Below are 16728 nucleotides of genomic sequence, written 5' to 3'. Positions count from 1 at the left end.
AAACAAAATAAAACTTACTAAAAACAAATAACAAAAACCCTAACCCAGATAACCTTTCCTGGCACTACTGACAAGAATGCTGAATCCAAGTTTCCTGCTAATGTGAGTGTAAGTATTCAGTTAGTCTGCTCTGTGTGGACCTGCTGCGCCCTCAAGAGGGCCTTTTTTTTGGGCATCATGGGTTTGGACTCAGCTTTATGGTATGTAGCTGCCAGCAAATAGTACAGGGCCACTGGGGCACAGGCCTCCATATGACTGCTACCATTTTCCACTGTGAAAGCAAAAGCAGCAATTGTGAACACACTGTGGACTCTCAAAAGACAAATGAGGAGACTGAAGGCTCTACCATTTCCTCCCTTGTGAAGGACTGTGGAGGTATCTGCAGACCTCGGGGAAACTTTCAGAAGCAACATTAGCAGCAAGAGAGGAAAGGAGGATGTTTACACTTTGGACTTTGTATCAGGCACTTAAATTGCTGGAGAGACATGCCATTCTGAACTAAAGATGTGAAAACTGGTTGGAGTAATCGTTACATAAGTGGTCTAATGACGGGCGTTCAGAAGCAAAGTGGAGGTGTGGGTGTGGGTGGAGCCTCTGTCCATCTTTCAGTGCTGACTTTCAAGATTTCTAAATGCCCTTAACCACAGCAATGGCAGCGGCGGTGACAACAGCAGGAACGATTCTGTTGTGTCTGTTTTCTGTGTGTGTTCTGTGGCTGACTGGAAGGTTTTGATGTCACACTGAGAAGGCTCCGAGATTCATCACATCTACTGCCCTGGGTCCAGCAGATCCAAGTTGGAGCCAAACATCTTCACCAGCTGCTCTTCATAATGAGAGATGTTCCTCTTCATGATGTCCATGCAGGGTCCCAGGAGCCTCTCAAACGCTTGAACATCCATAACTGCATTGTTAGAAAAAGAGGTGTGGGAGAGAATGACTTGTTTACATTAACAACTGAAGCAATTTCCTGTGTGCAGTCCTTTCCCTAAACACATTACTCATTCATGTTACAGGAGACTACGTTTTAGGGTTCTGGGCACTTGGGAAAGGGGATGCGTCTGTAGGAATGCGGCAGCAGTGCCTGCCTGTCTTGTTCCTCCACGGGCCTCCATCACTTTGCTTTCACATGCCCGTGGGCCTGTCTTACAGCTTGTATTCACTGCTCAGAAATAAATTCAGTAAAGCTTTAGTGGCACAGCTTGTGCTCAGAATGTGCAAGGTTCTAAGTTCAATGCCCTACAACTCCCTCACAAAAAATAAAAAATAAAAAAATAAAGCTTTACTACCCGAATTAATTCACATAAATGATCCAGACCTACATCTGAATAAGAGCTGGCTAGCAAGGCTGCTGACAGAAAACAAACAAAAACCCCTGTATATTAGAAAACATTAGTAATACACAAAGAATTTTTTCATTTTAAAAGCTTTTATTAGTGCATACGAATCATACATGATAATGATTTTTATTATGGTATCTTAATACATCAAAATGTATAGTTTTGATCATATTTACCCCACCCCATTTGTTGTCCAACTCTCACTCCTCCCCGTCCCCTTCCCCGTCCTAGCTAGTTCCCTTCCTACTCTCCCTCTGTTTTGAGGGAGGGAAGATCAAGCTAATTAGGGTTATGTCATGTGCAGCTTATCAGTGGCTACACTATGAAGGCAGTCTTCCCCCCCCAGCAACCGTTAGCTGCCCACAGCTGGAGTGGGGCTTTGTAAGCCCCTCACAACCGTTAGCTGCCCACAGCTGGAGTGGGGCTTTGTAAGCCCCTCACAACGAGAGTGTTTCTTACCTAAGCATTTGACATCTCCAACCGCATAAGCAGAAGCAGCTCTGGGTTTGTTGGTGACCAGGGCAAGCTCTCCGAAGTACTGCCCCTTATGGCAGTGGGCAATCTCAACCTCCTGGTTCCCATCATTCTTGTTTGCTTTAGTCTACAACAGGTAAAGAATATGGCCCTGGCTGATTCTAAGATCACAGATGGGCATTTCCAGTTGCATACACTCAAATTCCTTTCTCATAAAGTTCAACAAAACTACTGAAGAATTCACTTTGCAGAAACTCTTAACTGTACCCTGTAAACTCAACAGATAAATCTTCGTGGCCTGGTACAAACAAAGAGTTGTTTCGGTTGGGATTCTACCTAAGCCCTAACACATTTTAGGTTAAGACGGACAAGAACTGGCCAGGGCCAGCATTTTCTGTGGAGATGACAAACTCTGGGAGATGTGACTGAGCCCTGTTGAAGCACGACAAGGCCCTCTGCTCATTCTTCCCTTAGTAACAAGCCAGAGCACAAGACTATGTGCTGGTTCCAGACAGTCTGGGAGTGTTCTTTTCAGGTACTGTCTGCACCTGCACCAGCGATGCACCTCCATTCTTTTTTTGGGGGGTGGGGTGGGGAGGATTTTGTTTTGTTTTGTTTGTTTTGGTTTTCTGAGACAAGGTTTCTCTGTGTAGCCCTGGCTGTCCTGGACTCACTCTGTAGACCAGGTTGGCCTTGAACTCACAGAAATCCACCTGCTCCTGCCTCCTGAGTGCTGGGATTACAGACATGCGCCACCATGCCCAGCTCCGTTTGTTATTTTTTAAATGATATTGTGTTGACTTTTTGAAAACAAATGTTTTATTTTCATATGTGTGTGTGTGTATGCCATGTGAGTGTAGGTGCTCATGAAGTCCAGAAGAGGGTATTAGATTTTTTGGAGCTGGAATTTACAGGAAGTTGTGAACAGTCTTGGAGCTCACTCTATGGAACAGGCTAGCTTTAAACTCAGAGATCCTTCTGCCTCTGCCTCCCAAGTGCTGGATTAAAAGTGTGTGTCATAATCACCAGCTCTGAAAGGGATTTTTTTTTTTCCTGAGACAAAGTTTCTCTGTGTAGTTCTGGCTGTCCTAGACTCGATTTATAGACCAGGCTGGCCTCCTAGGCTAGATTTATAGACCAGGCTGGTCTCCAATTTAGAGATCCACCTGTCTCTGCCTCCTGAGTGCTGAGATTACAGGCATGTGCCGCCTTACCTGGATGCTCTGAGCTTTTTCTTTTTCTCCCCGAGCCAGGGTTTCTCTGTATAACAGCCCTTACTATCCTGGAACTCTGTAGACCAGGCTGGCCTCAAACTCTTGGAGATTCACCTGTCTCTGCCTCCCAAGTGCTGGGATTAAAGGCGTGCGCCACCACCGCCTGACCAGGATGCTCTGAACTCTTGAGCCATTTCTACAGCTCCAGTTCTTTCTTAAAAGTTAGAGGATAATTTGTGAGAATCAGGTCTTTCTACCATGGGGTTCTAGGGGTCAAACTCAGGCTCTTCCCACTAAGCCATCTTGCCGGCCCTTCTTTGTTGGTGGTGTTACTGTTCTCTCCAGCACTGTGTTTTAGTGTGTACGCATATGGATGCTTGTGCACATGAGTACAGATGTTCAGAGAGGCCAGAAAGGGCTCCAGATTATCTGGATCTGTATGAGTCATCCTCTGTGGGTGCTGGAAAACAGATTCTGGTCCTTTGCAAGAGCATCATGCATTCTTTTTTTTTTCTTTGAGACAAGGTTTCTCTGTGTAGCCCTGGCTGTCCTGGACTCCCTTTGTAAACTGGGCTGACTTCAAACTCACATTGATCCACCTGCCTCTGCCTCCTGCCTGGCTCATTATGCATTCTTAACTATGGGGTCCATCTCTCCACCCCTGCAGTATTTATTATCTTTAAATGTAAATTTAGAACTGACACTTTAGTTTACATATCTAGTCTTTTCATTCCTCCACACTTCTGCCCTGACAGCTCTGAAGCTGGTCTGCTGCTCCAGGTGAACCAATGTGCTTTCTAATGTATTTATCTATTTATACATTAAAAAAAAAAAAAAGATTTATTTATTATTACGTATACAGTGTTCTGCCTGCATGATGTACACCTTCAGGCCAGAAGAGGGCATCAGACCATGTTATAGATGGTTGTGAGCCACCATGTGGTTATTGGGAATTGAACTCAGGTCCTCTGTAAAAGCAGTCAGTGCTCTTAACCTCTGAGCCATCTCTCCAGTCCTATTTACGTATTATTAAAAGCAGGAGTTCTCTACATAGGTCTGGGTGTCCTGGAACTCCCTATGTAGACTAGGCTGGCCTTGAACTCAGAGATCTGCTTGTCTCTGCCTCCCAAGTGATGGGATTAACGCATGTGTCACCACACCTGGCCTTTCTTTCTTAAGACGCGTCTTATGCAGCCAAGGCTGGCCTCACACACTTTATGTACCTGAGGAAGATTTTGAACTTCTACTCTTTCTGCTTCTACCTCGTAAGTGCTGGGATTATCGGTATGCTCCAAGCCCAGCTTCTGTTGCCAACTTCTGAAGCATCTTTGGCATTGCAGACATACTTGTGCCCACTTAGTACATTCTGAACTTAATACATCCAGAACAGCACTGACTACACTGTCATACACAATAGCTGCTTTACAATGCAAAGTCTGATTCAACAGTGTTAGATTCCAAACATGGGACCCCTAACTCTAACCCTGTTAGTAACAGGCAATTCCACTGGCCTGTCCTCAGGGACCTAGCAACTACTTATGTCATAATTTGCCACTGCTGGGTTCATGCTGCATAAAAAGGGCCCACCAGCCACCCCAGATCTCTTTCTCCCTTCATTCCTCTCCTCTACACACACGTGTCTGTCCATCCCGCCCCTTCCCAGTCTGCATAGCAATTTTCCTGGACTCATTTTCTGAGACCAGTGAACCCTCCTGAGAGCTACCTCCAATAAACCTCATTTTATACTTTTAATTTGGCTTGAATTGGCTTATTTTCTCAGTAGAGAAAACCTATTAAGTAGGTCTAATGCAGAGCCCAAGACTTCGAATTTCTGATGAGCTCTCTGACTTCCCAGCGCCCCAATGCTGTTAGTCCCACACATCAAACACTACATTGTCATGACAGACAGTGCCAGTGAACACTTTAGAAATGTGCAAATATGTTTTGTTTTTTGTTTTTTGTTTTTTTTGTTTTTTGGGTTTTTTTGAGACAGGGTTTCTCTGTGTAGCCTTGGCTGTCCTGGACTCTCTTTGTAGACCAGGCTGGCCTCAAACTCACAGCGATCCGCCTGCCTCTGCCTCCCGAGTGCTGGGATTAAAGGTGTGCGCCACCACGCCCGGCCTATAGAAATGTGCAAATATGTATCAGTAGTTTAAAACTGCAAGTAAAGAGCATGGAAGGGGGCTAGAGAGATGGCTCAGAGGTTGGGAGTACTGGTTGCTCTTCCAGAGGTCCTGAGTTCAATTCCCAGCAACCACATGGTGGCTCACAACCATATAGTGAGATCTGGTGCCCTCTTCTGGCAAGAAGGCATACATGCAGGCAGAACTGTATACATAATAAATAAATAAATCTTAAAAAAAGAAAAAAACATAGAAGTTCCAAACTCTTGTTTTATGTGAAACAACAGTTCTATTAAAAACAAAAAACAAAAACCAAAAACCTTACTGGGCCTGGCAGTGGTGGTGCACACCTTTAATCCCAGCATTCTGAGGCAGAGGCAATGGATCTGAGTTTAAGGCCAGCCTGGTCTACAGAGTGAGTTCCAGGACAGCCCTACACAGAGAAACCCTGTGCTGCATTGTTGTTATTACTGCGTGTGTGCACAGGCTGTAGTGCACATGTGGGAGGCAGAGGAACCTGCAGTAGCTGGTTCTCTCCTCACATCATATGGGTCCTGTGGGTCAAGGTGGGATGCCAACTCCTCCTCAGCCTAGCAGCTCTATTTTAAACTAAGAACTGAGCTTTCCCTTAGACACTAATAAACACACATGGCTTGTTTTTCATATATTATAATTGGGAATAAAAATTTACTTAGTATACTGCATGGACATCAAGCTGGGCAGTGATTAGAGTATTGCCTTTAGCTCTTTTGTTTTTTTGAGGCAGGATATCACTATGTAATCCAGACTATTCTTGAATTCATGATCTTCCTGCCCCCACATCTTCCCTGCCTATAGCTTAAACCTTTACTAAGTATATTTTGTAATAGGTTTCATACTAGATTAATTTATATATCTCTTACTATTTCAACAAATTGATATAGTCAAGAAAGAAAAGATTAGAAATTTGGTTTTTTTGTTTTTCTGAGACAGGGTTTCTCTGTGTAGCCTTGGCTGTCCTGGACTCACTTTGTAGACCAGGCTGGCCTCGAACTCACAGAGATCTGCCTGCCTTTGCCTCCCGAGTGCTGGGATTAAAGGCATGCGCCACTACCACCGCCACCACTGGGCTGGAAATTTGGTTTTGATGGATTTACTGATAAGAATAACTCCTCGAAGCTTGGGAGTATATCTCTGCCTCTATAATGCTTGCCTTGAATTAATGGAACCCTTGGTTTGCTCCCCAACAGCAGATAAAGCTGGGCATGGTGTCATATGCCTACAATCCTAAGCATATGAGAGGTGGAGTCAAGGGTAGCAAGTTCAAAATCACCCTCAGTCACATACACAGTTAAGTTTGAAACCAGTCTGGCATACAGGAGTGCCTCCCCCCGCCTCTCTCTCTCAAGAAAGAGTTAACGGGCATTTTCCCCAGCTACAGGTCATCAATTTTTTTTTTTTCCCCAGACAGGGTCTCTCTGTGTAGCCTTGGCTGTCCTGGACTCGCTTTGTAGTTCAGGCTGGCCTTGAACTCACAGCGATCCACCTGCCTCTGCCTCCTGAGTGCTGGGATTAAAGGCGTGCGCCACCACTCCCAGCTCCAGGTCATCAATTATTAACATCTCTCTATCCATGAACGCCATGACAGTAATGCAATGGAGACTTTCCCTAGCAGTGTCCTAAAAACAGGGATGCTTTCTTTACATTCAATTTTCTGTGTACCTATTACATAATGTTCTTGTATTTATTAGTGTTTTTATATTTTTCTTACTTATATCTCTTATTATACTGTTACTTATACTCTTTATTAATGGTAGTCATACACCTTAGAGCAGTGAGGGCTTGGCACTCTAAAGTACAGGTTACACTGTACAAAGTGAACACTGACACCTGGCACAGTGTGACCCAAACTCACCTTGCTTTTAATCAAGATGCTCACTTCTCCAGACTCTATAATATAAAAGCTGTCAGCCTTTTCACCCTGAAAAAGAGGAGGTTAGGTCAGCATCACATCCAGCAGTGGAGACTGTGAGTGCCGTCTGGCCTCAGCTCTCTATCTCCAACTAGACAAGCAGATCAATGAATGGCTAGCAAATTCATAACAAATCAGAGGATCCTGATCAGTAAGGAATTAACCCAATAATGACTATCATGCTCCCTCTTGAATATTCATATTTATCTCCAGGAACATGACCAGGTCACCAACTACGCATTATCACTGCACTGACTGCCTATGTTAATGCGCTGAAACCCATGCAGGGACCAGTAAACAAGAATACTGCAAACAGAGTCAAAGGAAGGACTCGAGTATGAGGTCTACCTCTGGGGTGGGAGGAGCCAGCATGGCACTGCACACTTGCAACCTCAGTACTGCAGAGACAGGCAACGGCAGATCCCTGGGGCTTGCTAGTCAGCCAGCCTGGCCTTAGTGAGTGTTAGACCAGTGAGAGGCCTTGGGTTGTTTGCTTATTTTTCCTGAGATAGGTGTCTCTGTGTAGCCCTGTTTGTCTGTCTTAGAACTTGCTTTGCAGAGCCCAGGCTGGCCTCAAACTCCAGAGACCTACCTGCCTCTCTGCCTAAGTGCTGGGATTAAAGGAATGCGTTACTACAACCAGCGAGACCTTGGACTTTCTTTTACTTTTCTTTCTTCTAAAGTAGATTGTTTCAAGAGCAATGCTATCAAGGTCATCCTCTACAGACAGCATGGATGCACATGGTGCAGTAGGTGCCTGAATGCCATCTTTCTAAGCTTTAGGCTCAACAAGTCATTCAGGTAACTCAACAAACAATGAACTATGTAGTCATTGTGTGCAGGGCACTGTTCTAGGGACATGAGGGATGCATCAGTGGATAAAACAAACTAACCAAGAAATACGATAATCAGTAAATTATACAGTTGTACTGAAGGGCGGCAAGTGCTGCAGGAAAACAACAGAACAGGGCTACTGTGTACAGCACAACTTCAGGGAAGGGTGAAATCTGAGCAGAAGCTAGAAGGAAGAGACACCCAGGCAAGCAGACAAAGAAGAGGCTTCTGGCTTATTTCACTTTTTCATTCCTCACAATTAACTTCTGGAACAAACTATGGATAATTCAATAGAAACCATGTGCTATCAGTTGTTGTTTTGTTCTGAGATGGGTCTGGCTGGCCTGGAATTCATTATGTACGCCTGGTTAGTCTCAACCTTTCATCAGCTCTCCTTCCTCTGCCTCCCAAGTACACTACCACACACCCTTTAAACCCCACATGGGCACTATTTGAGGCTGACTCGCCTGAGTTAATCTAGCCCCAGGCTGAGCATGCTGGCTTATGCCTATAATCACAGCATTCAGTCATCTGAGGCCAGCATAGGCTATGCAGCCATATTTTGTCAAAAAACTTTAAAAAATTTTTGTGTTGCAGTTTGGACATAAAGTGTCACCTGAAGGCTCATGTATTTGAATACTTGGTCCCCAACTGGTAACACTTTCTTGGGAAGTTACTGAGCCTTTAGAACACAGGGCCTTGCTTTGTCAATACAAGGGAATCTGTGAGAGTTACAGTCTAGCCCTGCTTTTCATCTGTTCTGATTACTGTTTTTCCTGCGAAGGACCAACTACCATGGACTGACTTGTTCCTCCCACCATGATGAGCTGACGGCCCCTGAAACTGAGCAGAATAAATCTTCAGTAAGTTGCTTCCATCAGAAATTTGGTCACAGAGATAACAAAAGAACTGACAAGCTGCTGGCATGTCTGAACAAGAAAAGAGGCACAAACATTATAAGGAATAAAAAAGAGAACATCAGTCTGTACACATGCTACTGAAATTTCAATGATACAATAACTTGAGAAGAAGAGATGAGCTCCTAGGGATGGGCCACCACACCCAGCCTCACTGGCTGGCGTTTTGTGCAGACAGTGTGTGGTGTGAGTGTGGGATAATGTGGAGAATGGTTTGCCTTTTTTTTTTAATAATTAATTTTATTTTAGCATGAGGGTGTCAGAGCCATTGGAACTGGAGTTACAGACAGTTGTGACCTGCCACGTGGTGGCTGGGAATCGAACTCGGGTCCTTTGGAAGAGCAGACAGTGCTCTTAACCACTGAGCCAACTCTCCAGGCCCGGTTTGCTATGCTTTAAGCAGAACAAATGTGGGCTTTTTCTATGTAGCTCATTGCCTTAATAAATATGTAATATAAATGCAAACAAACTTTTACTTTATAAAGTAAATATGAACATTTCAAGGCATTTGTATTTTGTATATTCAAGGCAAAAATTGAGTGTTTTTTTTTTTTTTTTTTTAGGGGGGTTGTTTTTGTTTTCCAAGACAGGGTTTCTCTGTGTAACAGCCCTAGCTGTCCTGAACTCCCTTTGTAGATCAGGCTGGTCTTGAACTCACAGAGATCCACGTGGCTCTGCCTCACAAGTGCTGGGATTAAAGGCATGTACCATTACGCCTCTAATTAATTCCTTTTCTATACTCCCACTTATCTCAAATGCATTATCACAGTGTGTATTACTTGAGTCTTGTTTCTCTTACTCTTAAACTATATAAGGGTTACCTAGAAAGCAAAGCCACTCAAAGATGTAAGCTGGAACAAACATGCTTTTGTCAGTGCTTTATCCCTTCTGGTGGGCTTTCCCCTGCTCTTTCCTCATAAGTCTGACTAGTTCTCAAAGCTCTGGTGGGGTGGGTTCCATGTACGGAATTCAGACACACAGCCCCGAGACTGACACTGATCTAAAACCATCCTCTGATTCCATCTGTGCTCAAGGGCAGACACAGTGCCCAACTCAACACAAGCACATCACTTCTCAGTGCTCTTGTCAGACCCATAGGCAGAGTTTATATCTGGAAAAGTCTCTAAAACTATTTACATGTGTGGGGAGCCCTGCTGGATTCTGCCATGTGAGAAATCCTGTGCTTAGGCTACATGCTGTGACCTTAGAGTTTCTGACCTTTGCTGGAGGAGGTCTTGTGTTTTAGGCTATCCTTGGACTATTTACCATTGAAAGAAGTAGGGAAGTCCCTACTGGCAACCACCCAGCGGATCAAGAAAGTTCTTACAGGGAGCTATTCAGGCTATTGTATTCTTGCCTGGGGACTAGGGAGAGTGGGATTAGAATAGATCCTATTGACCTTGCTATATAAAGTCTTACTTGTTGGCATTAAAGAGTCTTGATCAGAGATTTCCAGACTTGGCTCAATATCTCTCGTGTTTCTGTCCCCCACTTTCAATCCCCACTCCCTCATTCTGGTGAACACTGGTTCGATTTGTCCCGTGGGCCGGGACACATCATACATGTAAGTAAAATACAAATACAACAGAGAAAACTATCACATAATATTTTTAAAAGACATTACATGTAGGCCAGGAGAGCCAAGGATGTAGCTGAGGGTGACCCTGAAACCCTGACTCACCTGCCCTCACCCCCTAAGTGCTGGGATTCTAGCCATGCACCGTCACGCCCATTTTGACGTCTTCTGTTATTAGAATGGTTCATTCACTGGGAGGATCTTAATTACCCAAAATTAACTTGCTAAAGAGCTGGGCGTGGTGGCATACGCCTTTAATCCCAGCACTTGGGAGGCAGAGGCAGGTGGATCGCTGTGAGTTCCGAGGCCAGCCTGGTCTACAAAGTGAGTCCAGGACAACCAAGGCTACACAGAGAGACCCTGTCTTGAAAAACCAAACCAAACCAAACCAAATTAACTTGCTAAAAAGATACGAAGGTTCTATCAAGGGCATCTCATAGGTATGTTTTACCACTGGATGCTGAGGATACTGGTGTCAGCACAAAGACAATGGAGAGCACAGCCCCGAGTCTTCTCTGGATTCTAGTACAGGTTAATAAAGCTTACTTAGAGTCAATAGAACAAATGACAGGAGTCTGAGCACAGTGGCACATGCCTGTCACCACAACTTGATAATCTTAAGGGCTAAGGATGCAGCTCAGCAGCAGAGACTTTGCTTAGCATGTGAGTTCAGTCTGTGTACTTCAACAAACGAGCAGCAAGAGCTCCCCGTGTCTCAGGGAGTGGACATCAGTGGACTTCAGAGTCTCTGTAGGAGGAATGACATGAGCTTCCAGTAGAGGAGACCATGTATATTTGTTTGTTTTCTTTCTTCTCTTTTTAAAAATTCTTTATTTTTTTGGTTTTTTTGAGACAGGTTCTCTGTGTGTAGCCCTGGCTGTTCTAGACTCACTTTGTAGACCAGGCTGGCCTTGAGCTCATAGCAATCCACCTGCCTCTGTCTCCCAAGAGCTGGGATTAAAGGCGTGCACCACCACGCCCAGCTCCTTTTTTTATTTTTTATTTTTATTTTTTTGAGATAAGGTCTTCTACATAGCTCCAGTTGACCTGGAACTTGCTTTATAGATGAGACTGTCCTCAAACGCACAGAGCCCTACCTGTCCTTCTTCCTGAGTCCTGGGATTTAAGTTATGTGCCATCATGTTCAGCTAAATCTTAGGGTTTTTTTTTTTAACTTTTCCTTTAAAAAAATATTTATTTTATATATGAGTGCTCTACTTGCATATATACCTGCGTACCAGAAGAGAGCATTAGATCACATTATAGATGGTTGTGAGCCAGCATATGGTTGCCAAGAATTGAACTCAGGACCTCTGGAAGAGCAGTCAGTGCTCTTAACCTCTGAGCCATCTCTCCAGCCCTAAATCTGTGTTTTCTATTGGAGTCAGAGTAACACAATGTGGACCAGGCTGGCCTTGAACTTGTGAACCTACTATCTTAGTTGCTGTTTTGTTTTTTTCTTGATTTTTGAGACAGGGTTTCTCTGTGTAGCCTTGGCTATCTTGGAATTCCTTCTATCGACCATGTTGGCTGCTTTTCCTCCCAGGTGCTTGGATTAAAGGCATGCACACCACTGCCCAGCTTGCTGGCTTAGCCTCTTAGATGCTGCCGTTACAGATGTGCAATACCAGACTCAGACCACAGAGAACACACTGTTCCTTCAGAGGCTGACTTCCAGGAAAGGAGCTGTGTGAGATCCCAACTCACCTGAGTAATTATTCGCTCTCCATCTTTATAGATCTTTTCTCCGATCACATCCACAATCTTCATTCGTTCTGACATCTAAGCAACAGATATAGTTATATAGCATAATACAACATACGGAAAAAAACCTTGATTGAATGCCATTGTCACAGAATTAGGTTAGAGCAGTATTATTTGAAAATGTAAGAGTAGTTTTAACAGCTTTTCCTAAACCACATAAATAGACACATATTCAAACTTTACCTCTAGTGATTTAAAGAGTGGCACAGACTCAATAAATGATTCAAACATCTTCCTCTTTTTTGCATTGTTTTTCACGATGATTCTTCTAAAAGTCACCCGGTCCTACAAAAGAAGAAAAAATAGAAAAATTCTAGTATATGTCTGTGTAAGAGAATATCTGTTGTTTAGATAAGCTGAACCACTGCTAGAGAGCTCAGGAAGTCACTGTATCAACAGAGTCGAATGATGCTGGAAGGAAAAAAACAACCTCTAACCTGGGCAAGGCAGAAGCCTCCAAAACTGTAAATTGGTATGCTCAATGAGCGCCACCTATGGGCCATAGAGAGCACAAAACTCCCACTAAATAAATACCTGGGTGCTCTTAATAAATATTGATTGATACTCTTACCCTTGCATGCTTAAGGCTTTGAGAAACCCTGAAAAATCTTTTAAAACATATCTGCTTTATATGTAAAACAAAAACACCCCCACCCAAATACCTGGGTGCTTACAGCCATTATTCAATGCCAGAAGGCAGCCCTCAGAAAAGGCAAAAGTAACGGCAACTAACGCCCTCCCGGGGCTTGTACTGTAATGAGGAGACAACAACATATACAGGGCCATGGCTTTAATCAATACTTGGGAGTGAGGCAGGAAAAACACATTCAAGATCACTCTGGGCTACATGCTGAGCTCTTGGCCAGCCTGGATGATAGTAAGATCTCATGTCAACAAAAACAAAACAAAGCATAAAATATGTAAGAATTTTTTTACTGACATATGCTGGGGAAAAATATATAGGAACTTTAAAAGTTCAAGACAGCATTTGAAACCAAAATGTACTAGGTCCAGGTACAGAGGAAAACACTAAAATCGTTGCTAGGATTGACCCTAGGCCATTTACTCTCAGCATAAGCATATGCTCTCAGCCACTCGACAAGGTAAGGCAGAACATTCAAAAGTACTAGCACTTGAACAACTTAGTTCTGTCCCACAAGAAAACAAAACAGTTTTGCCGGGCTTGGTGGTGCACACCTTTAATCCTAGCACTCGGGAGGCAGAGGCAGGCGGATCTCTGTGAGTTCTAGGCCAGCCTTGTCTACAGAGTGAGTCCAGGACAGCCAAGGTTACACAGAGAAACCCTGTCTCGAAAAGAAACAAAAACAAAACAGTTTTGAAATGTAGCTCACTGAGAGAGTCCAGGATGCCCGCAGTTCAATCTTTAGTGCAGCCAGAAAATGTTTCTTAATTCTTTTTTTTTTTGGGGCGGGGGGAGTTTCCAAGACAGGGTTTCCCTGTGTAGCCTTGGCTGTCCTGGACTCACTTTGTAGACCAGGCTAGCCTCGAACTCACAGGGATCCACCTGTCTCTGCCTCCCGAGTGCTGGGTGTATTTTTTAATTCTTAAAAACTGAAAGCAATCACAACAGGCAAAACTGATGGAAGATTATGTTGCAGCAAAAATAATACATTTTCTGGGAAACCTAAGGGAGGGACAGAGTTAAATTAATGAAAAGACAGGACAGGTACTCAGGATAAAAAGCAGGGCATGTGAAAGAGCAGTGAAAAAGGATACTGACAGGCTGGGCGTGGCGGCGCACACCTTTAATCCCAGTTCTCAGGAGGCAGAGGCAGGTGGATTGCTGAGTTCAAGGCCAGCCTGGTTTACAAAAGCAGTCTAGGACAGCCAAGGCTACACAGAGAAATCCTGTCTGGAAAAACCAAAAAAACAAACAGTAACAAAATAAGAATTTATAACATACAAAGTTATTTTCACACTTTGGAATATTATGCCATGATATATAAAATTCAACTCAGTATATCTTATAGACCAATGTAGGCCAAGAATATTGTAGAAAGAGGCAATTAAGACTGAGACACTAAAGCTGGAGAGCTGGTTCAGCAGTTAAAAGCACTTGTCTGGCCGGTATGGTGGCACACGCCTTTAATCCCAGCACTCAGGAGGCAGAGGCCAGCCTGTGAGTTCAAGGCCAGCCTGGTCTACAAAGAGAGTCCAGAACAGCCAGGGCTACACAGAGAAACCCTGTCTCGAAAACAAAAGTGTATTATGTAAATTCCAAATGTTTACATATTTTCATTATCTCCATTATTATGGCTAAAGAATAAATACTGATTCAATTTTATATTTTTTAAGATTAATTTTACAGCTGGGCGTGGTGGTGCATGCTTTTAATCCCAGCACTCCGGAGGTAGAGGCCAGTCTGGTTTACAAAGTGAGTCCAGGACAGCCAAGGCTACACAGAGAGACCCTGTCTCAAAAAACCAAAACCAGAAAAAAAAAAAAAAGATTACTTTTACATTCCAGGATAGAGTTTATTGTGGTAGCTGCCCATGTTCTTAAAAAGAATCTTTCCTGCTGTGTGTTATCTGTAAATTTCAATTAGATCCTGCTGGTTCACATAGTTAGGCTCTTTTATAGCCTGGATCATTTCCTGCCAAGTAGTCCTGTCAGTGTTAGGGACAGTCTGCGTCATCTGTAATAAGATCTGTCTGGATCTGTTAGCTTTACTTACCTAGAAGCTCTGCTGCTACTCTTTGTACACATATTTAGGGCTGCTATGATGACCTGGTAGACTGCACCTTTCACTACACTTTGTCCTTGTAATTTTCTTTGTTCTTAAGTCTGATATTAAGATTTTTTTTTTCCTTTCCCTCTTTTTTTTTTTTTTTTTTTTTGTTGTTGTTGTTTCTATTTCATTTTGAGACAGGATCTCTCTGTGTAACAGCCCTGCCTATCCTGGACTTACTTTGTAGACTAGGCTGGCCTCGAACTCACAGAAATCCACTTGCCTCCGTGTTCCAGTACTAGGTTTAAAGGTGTGCACCACTATGCCTGGCTAGATTCTTTCCTTTTTTTTTTTTGTTTGTTTGTTGCTTTATTTTTTGAGACAAGCTGTCCTGGATGTGGTTGCTGGGAACTGAACTCAGGACCTCTGGAAGAACAGCGAGTGCTCTTACCCTCTGAGCCGTCTCCAGCCCAGTTATTTCTTTCTTATTGGCATTTGCATGATGTATCTATTTCTATCATTTTTTTTTACTTGCTTTTATTTTTGTATTTGAGTGAGTTTGTTAGACAGCATATGGCTGGATCATCTCTTTCCTTTTTGTGTGTGTATGTGTGGGGGATGGCTGGTGGGGGGGGGATCACTTGAGTCCTGAGTGCTGGGATTAAAGGTGTGTGCCACCATGCCTGACTGGATTATTTCTTAAATCCAATCTGGTAGTCTTTTTAAATTGGCATATATGTTTACTTTTTGTTGCTCTTTTTATTTTATTTTTTTATTTATTTATCTTAAAGACTTATTTATTTATTACATATACAGTGTTCTGCCTGCATGTACACCTGCACACCAGAAGAGAGAACCAGATCTCATGATAGATGGTTGTGAGCCACCGTGTGGTTTCTGGGATTGAACTCAGGACCTCTGGAAGAACAGATGGTACTCTTAACCACTGAGCCATCTCTTCAGCCCCTTTATTTTATTTTTAAAATTTTATGTACATGAATGTTTTGGCTACATACATGTTTATATAATCATTGTATCCAACATACACAGAGGCCATAATAGGGCATAGGATCTCCTAGACAGGAGTTACAGATAGTTGTGAGCTACTATGTGCATGCTAGGAATTAAACGTGGGTTTAGAGCAGCCAGGGCTCTTAACCATTGAGCCATCTCTCCAGCCCATTCTTACTCTTTCAAAATAGAAAAAAGTTGTATTTATCACTATGTGTGTAGGTATATTCATAAAAGTTTAAGGACTTTCACAAGTCAGTTCTCTCCTTCCACTGTGGGCTCTGAGAACTGAACTCAGAGTGTTTTTGTTTGCTAAGCTGTCTCATGGACCCTGTTGTTTTATTGAGATAGGGTCTTGCCATTTGCAGTGCTGTCTAGCTTGGACTTAACTTTGTAGACTAAGTAAGTGGCCTCAAGTCTGTACCAATCTCCCTGCCTGTAAGTGCTGGGATGATGACTGTACTACCACTAGCTCATTAGATAACATATTAATTACTCATATTAAGGCTTGCCCCTACCATTTTATGTTTCCTGTTGTTGTTTTTTTCTCTTGATGTTTTATACCATTTGTTTCACTTTTCCCACTTTCTGGAAGTTGGCTTATAAAATTTGAGTACATCTCTATACATTTTTTTTGAGATGGTAATATCCCTATGCTGCCTAGTTTGACCCTGAAATCCTGGGCTTAAGTAATTCCAATTCTCATGTTTCAAGCCTTCTGAGTAGCTAGGACTAAGAAACATACTACCGCATTCAACTATAGACCTTTTTAGAGGATGTTTTAGGCTTACATTATACATATGTAATTCACAGCAATGTATTAGCAATACCTTACTAG

The 16728-nt window shown here is 43.1% G+C and overlaps 1 protein-coding gene across 1 annotated transcript in view; it reads right to left on the bottom strand.

The window, feature by feature from the left end:
- Positions 1 to 499: 499 nt before the first annotated feature.
- Prkar2a (protein kinase cAMP-dependent type II regulatory subunit alpha) overlaps positions 500 to 16728 on the bottom strand; it is a 54858-nt gene continuing 38629 nt past the window's right edge. The window contains exons 7-11 of the mRNA XM_051140352.1: positions 12374 to 12475; positions 12134 to 12208; positions 7043 to 7108; positions 1797 to 1938; positions 500 to 901 (exon numbers count right to left, since the gene is read on the bottom strand). Of these exons, the coding sequence (XP_050996309.1) occupies positions 768 to 901; positions 1797 to 1938; positions 7043 to 7108; positions 12134 to 12208; positions 12374 to 12475 (519 nt within the window). The 3' untranslated portion in view covers positions 500 to 767. The remainder of the gene's footprint in view (positions 902 to 1796; positions 1939 to 7042; positions 7109 to 12133; positions 12209 to 12373; positions 12476 to 16728) is intronic.

Source organism: Acomys russatus, chromosome 32 (genome assembly GCF_903995435.1).
Source record: "Acomys russatus chromosome 32, mAcoRus1.1, whole genome shotgun sequence".
NCBI classification, from domain to species: domain Eukaryota; kingdom Metazoa; phylum Chordata; class Mammalia; order Rodentia; family Muridae; genus Acomys; species Acomys russatus.
This window is presented reverse-complemented; position numbering and strand designations above follow the sequence as displayed.